This window comes from Typopeltis vanoorti, chromosome 2 (genome assembly GCF_054136105.1).
Source record: "Typopeltis vanoorti isolate ZY-2024b chromosome 2, IOZ_Tvanoo_1.0, whole genome shotgun sequence".
In the NCBI taxonomy this organism is placed as follows: domain Eukaryota; kingdom Metazoa; phylum Arthropoda; class Arachnida; order Uropygi; family Thelyphonidae; genus Typopeltis; species Typopeltis vanoorti.
In genome coordinates this window covers 47,508,048-47,522,163 of record NC_143550.1, presented here as the reverse complement: position 1 = coordinate 47,522,163, position 14,116 = coordinate 47,508,048, and the positions used below count along the sequence as shown (strand labels likewise).

At 37.1% G+C, this 14,116-nt stretch overlaps 1 protein-coding gene across 2 annotated transcripts in view; it reads left to right on the top strand.

Moving 5' to 3' along the window:
- LOC150108985 (uncharacterized) overlaps positions 1 to 14,116 on the top strand; it is a 275,662-nt gene that overhangs the window by 57,502 nt on the left and 204,044 nt on the right. For both annotated transcript variants that reach the window (XM_090411204.1, XM_090411197.1), the window contains exons 7-8: positions 29 to 1,581; positions 10,745 to 11,033. In XM_090411204.1, coding sequence (XP_090267330.1) covers positions 29 to 1,581; positions 10,745 to 11,033 — 1,842 coding nt within the window. The remainder of the gene's footprint in view (positions 1 to 28; positions 1,582 to 10,744; positions 11,034 to 14,116) is intronic.

The following is a 14,116-nucleotide window of genomic DNA, read 5'->3' as shown; positions in this document are numbered from 1 at the left end:
AAATTTTTTTTTTTAAATTTTTATTTAGAATGAGACTGTTAAAATGGCTGATGCATCTGAAGGTTGTGCCTTGCCTTGTGAAGGAACGGATGTTGCAAATTTTAAAGCTATTGAAGGAAAAGCACATGTTGTGGAAGAAAAGATTGAAGAAACAGTTCAATCAGCTGTCGGAGGACTTCCCCTCTCTTCTGGTCAGACATTTGCTTATGCAACATTTCCAGCCCAATGTGATCCTTCTTCTTTTTCTTATATACTTGAGTCTTCCACAGTTGTTCATTTAGCACACTCCCAAACAACAGCAGCTATACAAACTGATTTTGGAAAACGATCACAAGGAACCTCTCCACTTCATTCTGTAACTCCTTCACCACCGCCTTTACCATCCAATAATGCATTAGAGCAATCTGTGCAAGTTTCTGTATCTGATGAATGTTTGGATGACGTTGAAGAAGAGAGTGACAATGAAAGTGATGGAGTTGCTTGTCGAGAAAGTACTCAAGTCAAATTATCTAACCAAACACAATCTGTTACTACAGCTATTCAAGTTGATATGGATTTACAAACAAACTCAGAGGATGATGAAGAGGACCACAAGGTAGAAATGTCAGACTCAGCTAATCAGACCGAAACAATACTCACAGAACCTCCCAAAGAAGAAACTGACGATGAAAGATCTGATGTTGCATCAGTTCCAGCAGTAGAGAACAAAACAGATGCCAATGCCGATGACTTTGCACTTTCTGAAGTTGATAGTCAGAAAACTGACAACAAAACTCAGGTTAATCAAGTTACTCAGGTTGCAGAAACTCAGTCATTACTTGAAATTGAAGAATCAGAAGCAGAATTGGCTCCAATACTCCCAGTGGAAAGTCAGCCTGTGATGGATTTTATTGATCATCATGGATTAAATTTATTAGTTGACAGTATTGAAGAATTTGCTTCTAGAGAACAAGGAGCACTTTCAAAACAGGAGAAAGATTTAGTTGACAAAGTAGAGGAGGAAGAAGAAGAAGAAGAGGTGGGAGAAGAGGAAAAAATAAGAGATGAAAAATCAGTTACCATTACACTTAATTCTGATACTCAGAATGACACTGATCAGAAACCTAAACAAGAGAAAGAACAAGAGATTCATCATTCAGAAAAAGAGTTTAGATCAGAATATAATAGTATTGATACTGCTTGTACAGATGGTCTTGGTCTTCTATGTGCATTGGCAGAGCAGAGGTTTCTAGAAGAAAATTTGAATTCTCAAGAAACTGATACAAGAAAAGAATGTGCCTTTTTTGAAGTTAAAGATGTATATGATTGTTACACATTTGATGAAAATGTTGACAAGCTGGAAGCCAGTTATCGTTCACCTATAAAAGATGATCCATCTGCCTTAAAAGTTTCTGTATGCCCTTTTACTAGTAAACCATCATCTCCCTCTCATTCATTTGGAAGTCCTTACCATCTGGGATTCTCTCCTGAAAACATGGATGCTGCTGAACTAGAAATGAGAATAAGACTTGCTGAACTTCAGAAGAAATATAAAGAAAAACAGAAGGAATTAGCACGTTTGCAGCCAAGGAAAGAAAAAGAGTAGGTATTTTCACATATATAAAATTTAATTATTCAAAATAATAAATTAAATTGGCTAATATGTTTTGAGCGTACTTTTATTATTATTGTTTTTGGTTATCTTAAAATCATTTTAATTATGTCGATGTCTACTCTCATTTATCTGGCTTCAGCCCTTTTTTTTATACTGAGAATGTTTGGTGTTCATTTTTTTGCTGCTATATAATGATACAATTAACTCTTGCTATAACAAACTTCAAACTTCATTTACAAAAGCAGTAATGCTATTGTAAATTCCCTTTACAATAGCATTACTGCGAAGAAGCTTTGGACAGTATATTTTGGTACATTGTTAAAGTGAGCAAATTTGCTATTATTATTATTATTATTATTATTATTATTATTACGGGCAACTCCAGGGAGTCATTAGACTCATCGAGGGAGGCCCCAAATCATTTTCATCACAACTATTCGACATTCATACAGTATCTATCATACCTCGCCTTAAACTCATTCACTGTCACAGCATCCACCACAGACTCAGGGAGCGCATTCCACTCATTCACTACTCTAAAAGTAAAGAACCCAGCTCTAACACCTTTACTAACCACACTTTTGCCCAGTTTCCATGGATGTCCCCTAGTCCTCCCACAACCAGCCCTGTTCTCAAAAATATCTTCTGAATTAATTTTATAGAAACCCTTCAGTAATTTGAATGTCTCAATCATATCTCCCCTCCTCCGCCTATCAACCAATTTTTGCAACCCACAAATCCTCAACCTGTTCTCATACGGTTCATTCCACAGACCTGCTATCATCTTGGTCACTCGCCTCTGGATCCTCTCCACCTCCTCCCCATCAAGAAGAAACCTAGGTGACCAAATCTGAGCACAGTAGTCGAGATGAGGTCTTATCAAGGCTCGATACAGAGGAACAATAACCTGCTTGTCTCTGCTTGTCAACGTATTCTTCAGCAACCAAGTGATTTGATGAGCTGATTTGGCCACTTTTGCAATGTGTCCCCTAAATTTCAATTCCTTCTCCACCAACACTCCTAAATCTCGTGCCTCATCAATTTCCTGGAGCACGGTTCCACCAATGCAGTAAACTGCCTCCCATCTTTTCACCCCAAAATGCATAACCTTACATTTTGCCACATTAAATTGACATCCATTCTCCCTAGCCCAGACCTCCAATCTATCCAAATCATCCTGCAAAATTTTGACGTCATCTGCATTCACTATTGCCCTACCCAACTTCGCATCATCCGCAAACAAATGAACTGTTCCTCTCAGATCCTTTCCTATATCATTTATGAACAAATTAAACAGCAGTGGTCCAAGAACAGATCCTTGTGGTACACCACTAGTCACAGGCCGTCTAGTGGACTCTACTCCTGAGTAAACCACTCTCTGATATCTCTCCGTCAACCACCCTCCTATCCATCTCACCAACCCTATGTCCATTCCCATATGCTGCAATTTACTGATTAGAATTCCATGTGGTATCCTGTCAAAGGCCTTAGCAAGGTCCAGCAGAATCACTGTAAACCCATTACCCTTATCCAGTTCAGCCGTCACTGTGTTATAATACGTGAGCAAGTTACTGAGGCATGACCTACCCTTCACAAAACCATGCTGTCCCCGATACAGTATCCCATTTTCTTCTATCCAATCTTGTATTTTCCTCTTGACTATTTTCTCTAAGACCTTGATAATGATTCCTGTTATGCTGATTGGCCGGTAATTTTCAACAGCAGCCTTGGAACCACCTTTGTGCAGTGGAACTATTTTCCCCTCTTTCCACCCCCTTGGGACTGACCCAGTCCTGAGGCTCAAATTAAACATAATGGTCAAGGGCACTGACAATTCTTTGGCCGCTTCACGTACGACATGAGCTGGTATACCATCCAATCCCACAGATGTATTGACATTGAGGTTCTGTAATAGACTAGTTACCTCTACCTCATTCATCACAATTCCAGTATAAGCTGTTGGTTCCTCCATTTCCGCAAAGCCACCACCTGGATGATATACTCTTGCAAAGTGCTCGCTCAGTAATTCCACAACATCGACTGATTCAGTTACCTCCCTACCCTCAGCATTTTTTAAGATCATTCTACCATGAGCATTTTTCCTTTTACTTGCAACATATTGAAAAAACTGTTTGGGATTCTCTTTAGCCTGCATGGCCAATTTCCTTTCGTAATCTGCTTTTGCTTTTCTTACCACCCTTGTTACCATCCTGGCCTGAGCTTTATACTGTTCATGCACCTGATGGTCACCCTTCTCCTTAAATTCCCTCCACAATTGTTTCTTTTTTTGCAGCTCAAGCTTAATAGTGTTATTCATCCATTTAACCCCTACCTGATTTATTATTCGGACTCTTGGTATACAGTCAACAATTGCCTCCTGCAAACAGTTCTTAACCACCTCCCATGCACCATCAACATCCAGCCCTTGCAGTTTTACATGCCATGGCATTGAGCCAAGCACACACCTAAGCTTGTCATACTTACCAGCCCGGTAATTCCACATATACCCTGTCTTAATTGTATATTCGACTCCTTTAGCCACCTCCCAAGTCATGACCTTATGGTCACTCTCACCAATTGGTGGCAACATGGTCATGTTCGTTACAGCTACATTCTCAGTTGCAATTACTAGGTCCAGCACTCTCTGCCCCCTGGTATTTTCCAATACATGTTGCCGTAGATAGTTGTCCCTTAATAACTGCATAAAATCCAATTCCTTCCTCCCATGTGCCCTCTCTTCTTTCCAGTCAATGTTACCATAATTGAAATCACCCATAATAATTACCCTCCTTCCATTCATTTCTTCTATTTGCTTATGCATACTATTCCCACCATCCACTCCATCACCCGGTCTATAGCAGCACCCAATTGTATATTTTGTTCTGCTAGATTGTATCTCACACCAAACAGCCTCAAATGTGCTTTTTTCCCCATCCTGCAGTTCAAATTCTATACTCCTTGGCTGAAGCTCATCAGCTATCATCAATAACACTCCCCCCCCCTTTTTATTCACCCTGTCACTCCTGAACACGCTATACCCATCGCATTCAATCCCACTAGCTTTATCATCCTCTGTCAGCCATGTTTCACTAATACCGACAACCTGTGGCCTGGAAGTGCCAACCATGGCCCAAAACTCTTCCTTCTTGTTCCTAATACTCCTGGCATTAGTGTACATGAATCGCAGAAGCCCATTTGTCCCATCCCTACTTTGATTCCTTATACTAATTATCCCATTCTGATTTGTTGTCCGTCGTACTCGCCCGGGCGTAATATACTCATTCATACACTTAACTGCCCCCCTAAAGTCTGCATATCTAAACATATAACAGTGTTTACTGTAGTAAGAGTTGTTTGTAGTTCTATGGATATAGGGAAATGCAAACTTTTTGTTGTATTTTAATTGTATTATAGTTTACACACATAATGAAATGATTTCATTCATGTTTATATTTTACTTTCATTCAGCACAGAAATTTATCACAAACCTGGTTGAGTAAGTCTTTAAAAAATGTATCAATGAGTTAATAAAATTGCATTTATTCTCTACAGAAATAGATAACTAGAACAAAAAACATGCACACACCCTGTGGGTAGTTTTTGGCATTGAGACCACATTATGGTGTAAATAAAGAGTTTAATAAAAATAAGCAATTAAAAACTTGACAGGTTTCATAAGTCATAAGACTTGCATCATCAGGGGTACTGGTATAGAAAAGTTTTACACACCAAAAGCCTATTAACAGTTAATTACACATATTAGATGTTTTGATAACTTAACACCTGTTACATATAATTGATAAATCAGAATATAAACAGTAAATTTGTTACTGTATGTGGAATTGCAAGTTGTTGATGCCATGTGTTTTATCCTAGGTCCTTGGCAGTTAAATTTTTGATGAAAGCAGACCATACTTGATGTAAGATTAAGCCTTGATTTTTATTGCATTGTGTAGGGATCCTAATCATTTGCGAGGCTTCTTTAAATTTTCTTGTAAAACAGTTACAATTAATATATGACATTTTTGTTTGTTGCCAAAGTTTTGATGGCCTGTAGTAGTTGTGTGGAAAATGCCAGGCCTAAGTTTTATTCTCTTCTTTTTTCTTTTTTTATATTAGAATGTAAGTTGTTCAGATCATCTTTGAAAGTAATTAACTAATCCACTGTTCCTGACTAGATAACAAAAATATCATCTATGTAATGTGGTCTCAATAATGAAAACTACCCACAGAACTGCTAAACCACAGAAACTTGCATTTGAATACAGACACCCTATTTTTTATATTCCATTTATCTGTTTACTAATAAAATGGATCAACTAGTTCTTGTGAGGGGTAAATAATGGAGCCATCAGTTTAATGTTGCAAAGTGCAGGATCTTGAAATCTGGTACACAAGGTTGGGATGCAGAGTATACAATTAATGGAGAAATTTTGAAGGAGGTGGAGGAGATAATAGATATTGCTGTGTTGGTGGACAGAGGCGTGAAGCTTAGGGAAATTGCTAAAATTGTAAGAACACTCAGGTTGTGGTAATAATGAGGATATTAACATACAGAAGCAAATAGTTCATGATTCTGTGTGTAAATCTTTGATCAGGCCACGTATGGACTACTGTACACATATTTGATTGCATGGTTTTCAGGGGGATATATTGGAGAAGATCCAGAGAATGTTTACTAAGGTGTCAAGTCTATAATGTGCCAGATACAAGGAAATGTCAGATACAATGAGAAATTGAGGGAATGCACCTTACAGAGCCTTGTGAATAGAAGAAGATGATATAAGTTGTGAGGGGTTGTTACCAGATTAATGCGGAGGAGATTTTTCATAGAGTAGAGGGAGGCAAGTATAGAACAAAAGGCTGTGAATGGGTTTAAAGCAAGATTCAGCGATCTTTTGGCATGAGAGGGTATGGACTTCTCGTGATGAGTCCTTTGATTCCATAGGGGTTAGATATTAATAACAATAATCAGAAAAACCTCATTCATGTAAATTTTAGACAAATTCTTGCATTTTTGCAGATTATCCAAAATAAATAACTTCTACTAGTATAATTAATGCATTTGGTTTGTGCTGGTTTTGCTAGGCCCTACTTTTGTCAAATAGGTTTTCTATAGACTCTCATACCAGTGAAGGTTGTGTGTTCCTCTACTCAAAGTTTCATACCAGGATATAAAGCTCTATAAAAAAATCTATATAAAATTACTTATATTGAATTTAAGTTTTCCCTAGGTATACTAAATTTAAGCCCTCCCCTCTCTTTTTTTTTTTTTTTTTTTTAATCAACTGCTTTTTTCTTAAGCTAATATTTCTTATGTAACTTCCACTTACAAAAGGTTGTTAACCTAGAGTACATTAGGTAGGCTAAGGTTTTTTTTATTTTTTAAAATTAAGTTTATATATATATTTGTATATTTATTATCATCATCATCAAATTTCTGCCATGTACCCTCAAGGGGTGTACAGGATATGATAGTCCTACATGAAAAATTTACATCATTACTAACTTCCTATCTACAATTTTCCTCCAAATCAGTCTGTTACTTGTCAAGACTCCAACATTACCAGATCTTATATTTCTATCTTCTAAGGCACTTTATACCATATCGATCCACCTATATCTTGGTCTTCTTCCTCTGGGTCATTTTCCTGCCAACTTGGCAGAGAACACTTGTTTTGCTAATCTTTCCTTGCCCATTCTGTTTAAGTGACCATACCACCTGAGATAAGCTCTGCTAATGCATTCCTGAATGCTGACAATGTCAAGTTCTTTCCTAACATTCTCGTTTTTAATATGATATTGCCATTGATGCCATCTGTTCATGCCTCTAATTTTTCTCAGGACTCTCATATCTGTGGTCTCTAGTCTTTGGTCAAGTGTTTTACTTCTGACCTAGCTCTCAGATCCATAAGTTAAAACTTGTTTGAACACTGTCTTGTATATAGCTAATTTAATGTTCCGACTAATTTCTCTCTTATTCCATATGAATTTATTCAATTGACTTATATTGAATAAGTCCATACTAGCTTTGTTGATTCTGTTGTCTATTTCCATATTTAATTTACCATCTTCAGTAAACATCGTGCCTAAGTAGCTGAAATGTTTTACTTGTTCCACAGATTCTCCATTCACAACACATTTGACATTTTCAATGATTCTGCCTATTTTCATTGTCTTTGTCTTTTTATTGCTGACCTTCATACCATATCTATTACAACAGTTATCCAATTTAGTCAGAGAATCTTGTAGCGGATTTATTTAGGAGTATTAGCATCATCCGCATAAAGCGAAGAGCTGATATTAACATCTCCAATTTTGATATCATGTTTAATACCACTTTCCTTCATGATGTGAACCATATAGATAATGAATAACAGAGGGGATGATGTACATCCTTGTCTCACATCAGATTTAACATTAAACCATCTTCCTATACTTCCTTCAATTCTAACTGCTGACTTACAACTCAAATAAAGACTTAGTATTGCTTGATATAATGTCCCATTGACACCATATAACTGTAGCGTATTGAATAGCTTCTCTCTTGGCACCTTGTCATATGCCTTTTCCAAATCGACAAAACTTAAATACAGATCTTTGTTATATTCCCATGATTTCTCCACTATTTGTCATAAAGTGAAGATCTCATCCTGACAGCCTCTATTTGACCTGAATCCAGCTTGTTCTTCACCAAGCTTTTCTTCCACAATTCTTCTCAACCGTTTCTCAAGTATACTTGCATAGATCTTGCCAGGAACACTCAGTAGGGAAATACCTCTGTAATTCTCACATTCAGTTTTATTTCCCTTTTTATATATGGGTACTATGAGAGCTCTACTCCAATCATCGGGAATTCGTCCCTCTGTCCAGGCATTCTGAACTATGCAGTGCAGCTACTGTAAGACTATTATACCACCATACTTCAGCATTTCTGGTCGAATATCCTGCTGCCTTTCCACATTTCAAGCTTTTGATGGCTTTTTCTACTTCAAGTATGGATATGTATTCCTGACTTGCATGCCCAGTCAGTGTTTTTTACCATTGTGCTGTCATCACTGCTTGTTTCATTTAGCAGTTTTTCAAAGTAATTACTCCATACTTCAAGGATATCTTTTTCTCCTGTTTTCATTTCACCTTTATCATCTCTAACTCCTTTTACAGCACTCTTTCCTCCATTCCTAAGCTTCATCAACCACTTCCAGAATATTTTGCCACCTTCTTGATATTTATTTTCTATATTCTTGCCAAAGTCCTCCCATGACTTTTGTTTAGCTAGTTTTACACAGTGTTTAGCTTTCTTACATTTGTCTCTGTATTCTCTAAGAGCACCAGCTGACTTATTTGCCAGGAACTTTTGATATCCTTTCTTCTTTTCCTTCACTGCCTCTTTAACTTCCTTGGAGTTCTGATTTTTCTATCCTTGCAGACAACCTCACCACATGCCTCTCTGGCTAAATCAATCAGGGCTTTCTTCAAGGCTTGCCAATGAATCTCCAAGGTTTTCCTGTTCTTAAACTCTTTCATTTTTCCTTCAATAATCTTTGTGTATTTTAGTCTACAGTTCACATCTGAGAGCTGCTCAACTTTTATTCGCTTTAAAACTTTCTTATACGTCATTCTTTTCAATATGAAATTCAATTTTATCCTGCTCAAGACTAAATAGTGATCACTTCCAATTTCAAATCCTCTGTACACTCTGGTGTCCTGCACCAGGGAGAAAACATCACTATCAACAATAACATTGTCAATGAGACTTTTCTTATTCCTTGCCTCTTCTCTCCATGTGAATTTGTACATATTTTTATGTTGGAACATGGTGTTAGTAATAACCAGTCCATGTCCTGAGCAGAAATCCAACTGCTATTTGCCATTATTATTAGCTTTGCTCTTTTCTCCAAATTTTCCCAAAACATTTTTGTATGTCTGACAATCACTTCCTACTCTGCTATTTAGATCCCCAACAAGGACCAACTTTTCCTTTTTCATTGTATCAGTAGCTTTTTCTAGAGCCTCAAAAAATTCCTCCACTTCTGCCTTAGTAGAACATTCTGTGGGACCATAGGCACAAATAAGTCTCATTGTCCAGTTCCCCATTCTGATATTTGCCCAAATCACTCTACTTGACACTGCTTGCCATTCAAGAAGATGAGCCTCATATTTTCTGTTGAATACTATGGCTACTCCTTCTTTTCCTTGATTGTCATTGCCTGAATATAACATTTTCAGTTTTTATTTAATGTATCTATTGCTCAGAAAGATCTCACCAGTTTTTGTCTTTTTTTGTTTCAGTCACCCCTGTTATGTCGATCTGGTACTTATCTAATTCCTCTGCTAGCTCCATTTCTTTGCCATTCAGGCTTCTTATGTTGCTAGTACTGATCTTTAACTCTGGTGATGTTGAGTTAGGGTGTGTTTTCAGATTTGTTCCAGTAGCTGACTTTTTGCTGTTCACCCTGGTTCCCTGGTGAAAACAACGGGGGCCTTGTTTAACCAGGCGATGCTCCAGCCAGCATGAAATTTTGTCATGTTGTACCATCATTTTGTATTTTGGTTTAACCAATAGGAATACAATTTGGTCGGCTAAATCCCAAATTGCCAGCCCATCCTCGTTCATTCAGTATCCAGGTAGATACCCAACAGGGTGCACCACGAGAAGGTAAGTATTGGACATTAGGTCTGAAGCCCTGGTCGGTTCTCTGCATTCCTTTAAAGGCTATGTGGAGGTCTCCTCTCAGTTATACAGCTTTACTTTTTTATAATCCAGAGCTAGAGATCAAACAGAACTTTTTCAAGCAATTTCAGGCTTCCAATAAGTTGAGCTGTGGTTTCACACTGAATGATGAAATTCATCATTCACCTTTTTAAAGAGAATCACAAATATCCATGCAAAAGTAGCCATAAGATATTATACTAAGGTGGATGACAAAGAATACAGCATTTGTATTCTTTGTCATCCACCATGAATTATGTTATTTAATTAGTTTATATACCGTGACACATATAAGAAAGTGCTAATATGAGCTGAAAATGTTGGTATAATTAAGTTATAAATATTAAGATATTTATTTTTTTCAGTTATATTTAGTATCTCCATTATAATACTGTAAACTGTTTTGTTACTTATATACAAATTATTTTATTTTCAAGTGAACCAGATAAATTTCAAGTCAAAAAAGGACCTGGAAGGCCTAGAAAACGCAAAATTTTTACTCTTCCCAGAATTAAGCATCCTAAAACAGTTTTGGCTTTAAAGGCTGCTTCATCACTTCCTAGTCATTCCTTTAGGCCAGCAGTTCCTGGATTATTCTCCAAAAAGATTATGATATCTGATACCCTTAAGAAAAAAGCAGCCAAATTCACTGATAAGACTTCTCATAAATTGCACACAACTAAAAAGCTGAATATAAAAGTTGTCCAAAAAAATGAGGAAGTTAAAGTAAGTTCACAGTTGTTAAAGTATGCTTGCATTTTTTCAAAAATGTATATGTATGTCAAAGAATACATCAATAAGGTTTGATCAATACATATTGAAACTGGGTGCATTTCTCTACTATCAATTGTTTACTGATATGTCTGAACAAACATGATCACATGTTATTGTACATCAACAGTCAAAATTCCATATCAGTGTTTTACCATGTGTCACATTTTATAATGCATAAGCAAATCTGGTGGGGGGGGGGGTAGAATCACGGATTATTCTCCAAAAAGATTATGATATCTGATACCCTTAAGACAAAAAGCTCTACTTTCTTTTTTCGTTATAGTCTAGCTTTCCCTTAGTCTTCTGACAACATGGAAGCTTATTTCTGCATAAAAATCAGTAAAATGAAAATGAACGAAGTTATATAAATTATCTTAATTATCTAACACTTTGGTTACTAATAGTATTGTTATGCTACCTTTCATGATTAGGAATATCATTAAAATAATAATAATAATAAACTGTTGAGGGCCTCACAACTGGGCATGTGCTAAGTGGAAACTTTATCAATATGAAATTTCCACTCCCTTCTGTGCTTTGCTGCAACACTTGGTCAAACATTGTATAAAATTAAGTAGAGATGATAATGTTACACCTATTGGTGTCATTCTCTGTACTTAGCTTTATAGGAACTTTTTTTTTTTTTTTGCCACTTCAGGAGAACTTTGAGAGGCAACAAAATTTTGTATTGTCCACACAGCACATTTTTCAATATGCTGAATACCTCCTGTTCATCTACCTTATTTTGGCAGTAACAATAATTGCATTTGAAATGCTTCCATTGACAGGAATCATGAATACCGATATCATTATTATTATTATTATTATTATTATTATTATTATTGTTGTTATTAAAGGAATGGAGTCCAGAGACTCATCATGGTAGACTTACACTAATGTTTATGCACACAAAACCTATCATACCTCTCCTTAAACTCATTCGTTGTCAGGGCACTCACAACTAATTCTGGCAATCCATTTACCACTCTCCACACAAAAAAATTGAAAAATTTCCTTTGTGTCAATTTTATAAAACTCCTTTAATATCTACCATCAATGTGATACAAAGTTGGCAACCTTTTCAATCCAAAGTGCATAATCTTACATTTGCAACATTAAATTGCTACTCATTATCCTTTGCCAAGATGCCAATTTATTTAAATCATCTTGCAGGATATCTACATTATCTTTCTCAATTATTGCCCTCCCCAGTTTTGCATCATCAGCAAACAACTGAATATCATCTCTTAAATCTTTCCTTATATCATTAATAAACAAATTACAGTAGTGGACCTACTAGAGAACCATGAGGTGTGCCACTAGTCACCCTCATTCTCCTAGATTACACTCTGCCAAATACTACTCTCTTGTATATCTCTTAACTTTATCTCTCTTAGAAAACCTTTTTCCCTCTGACATCTTAGATCTCTTTTCCTTTGCCATCAACTCTGGGTATTTCTCTTGGAAGAACAAAATCTACAAGCAGATAGAGGGAACCGCCATGGGTTCCCCCCCCCCTCTCACCCCCCTTGCCAATTTCTATATGGAAGATTTTGAAAAACGAGCCATAGACCACTCAAACCTTCTATCTGGCTAAGATATGTAGATGATGTGTTCTCTATTTGGCCTCATGGCCCAGACACATTAGACTCCTTCCTCAGTCATCTCAATAGCCTACATCCAAGAATCCAGTTTACTATGGAAAAGGATAAGAACAATTGTTTACCCTTCCTAGACACTTTAGTCACACGCCTGCCTAATGATGCACTTGCCTTCACTGTATACAGAAAACCCACACACACACAGGCAGATACATTCACAAACTCTCCCACCACCACCCCTCGCAACAATATGGCATCATTAAAACTCTTACCAAGAGAGCCCACAATCTTTGTTCCAGTGGAACCGCCCTCACTACTGAGCTTAACCACATACACAGAACTTTCCTCTCCAATGGCTACAGCGAACACAGTATCAAAAAAATAATCAATTCCTCCCCCATTCCCTGTCCCTCTCATCAATAAGATTTTAAAAATGCCATCACCATACCCTACATCCGTGGTACTTCGGAAAAAATAGCCAAGATACTAAAAAAGTATAACCTACACACAGCATATAAACCCTACCGCAAACTTGCTACCCTTATCCGTTCTACGAAAGATCAGCTCCCTCCTCTCTCTCTCTGCCTGGAGTTTACAAAGTACCCTGTTCCTGTAAGCTTGCGTACTTTGGACAGACAGGCAGATCAGCATCCATCCGCCTGGAGGAACACAAGTTGTACATCGTTAAACACAATTATGGCCATTCAGGCTTGGCTGACCATGTTTTGGACACCACCCACAGAGTATCATGGAAGAAAACCACCATGCTCCACCACAGCAAATTCAAGAAAGAAAAACTTTTCTTAGAAGCAGCAGCAGCAGCTCTCAGAAACCAACCAAACCTTAATAAATACGGTTGCATTAAGCTTCCTAAGATTTGGGAAACACTCATCACCAGAGGTCCCACCTTACATTCCAGGCCACCTACTACTGCCCTTAGAGGGCGCTCCACCTAGATAGGACTTTAGTGTCACCCACGTGGTTGAGCTTAGTATTGTAAGTTTTTGTGTGCATGTTACATTAATTGTTTTTGTAATCCCTGTAGATGTCCTAGTGACTAGGACAAAATATAGGAAGTATTAAATTCTATTTTAATTCTTTTTGAGTGTTGTAAAAAATCCATTAAACCTCCAACATAATATCTCTCAGTAACTTCCCTAACATGCTATAAGGTTCACATCTATTCCCATTTGCTCCAAATTTTGTAATAGTTTTCCATGGGGGTATTCTGTCAAATAACCTTGCAAAGTCTCCAGCAGTATTATGGTGTAGCCGTTTTTATCCAGTTCCACTGTCACTTTATTATAAAATGTGAATAAATTACCAAGCCAGAACTTACCCTTTACAAAGCAAGCTGTCCACTATAGCGTATTGTATCCCTATCCACCTACTGTTAGATTTTTCCTTTAACCAACTTTTCCAGTACTTGAACAA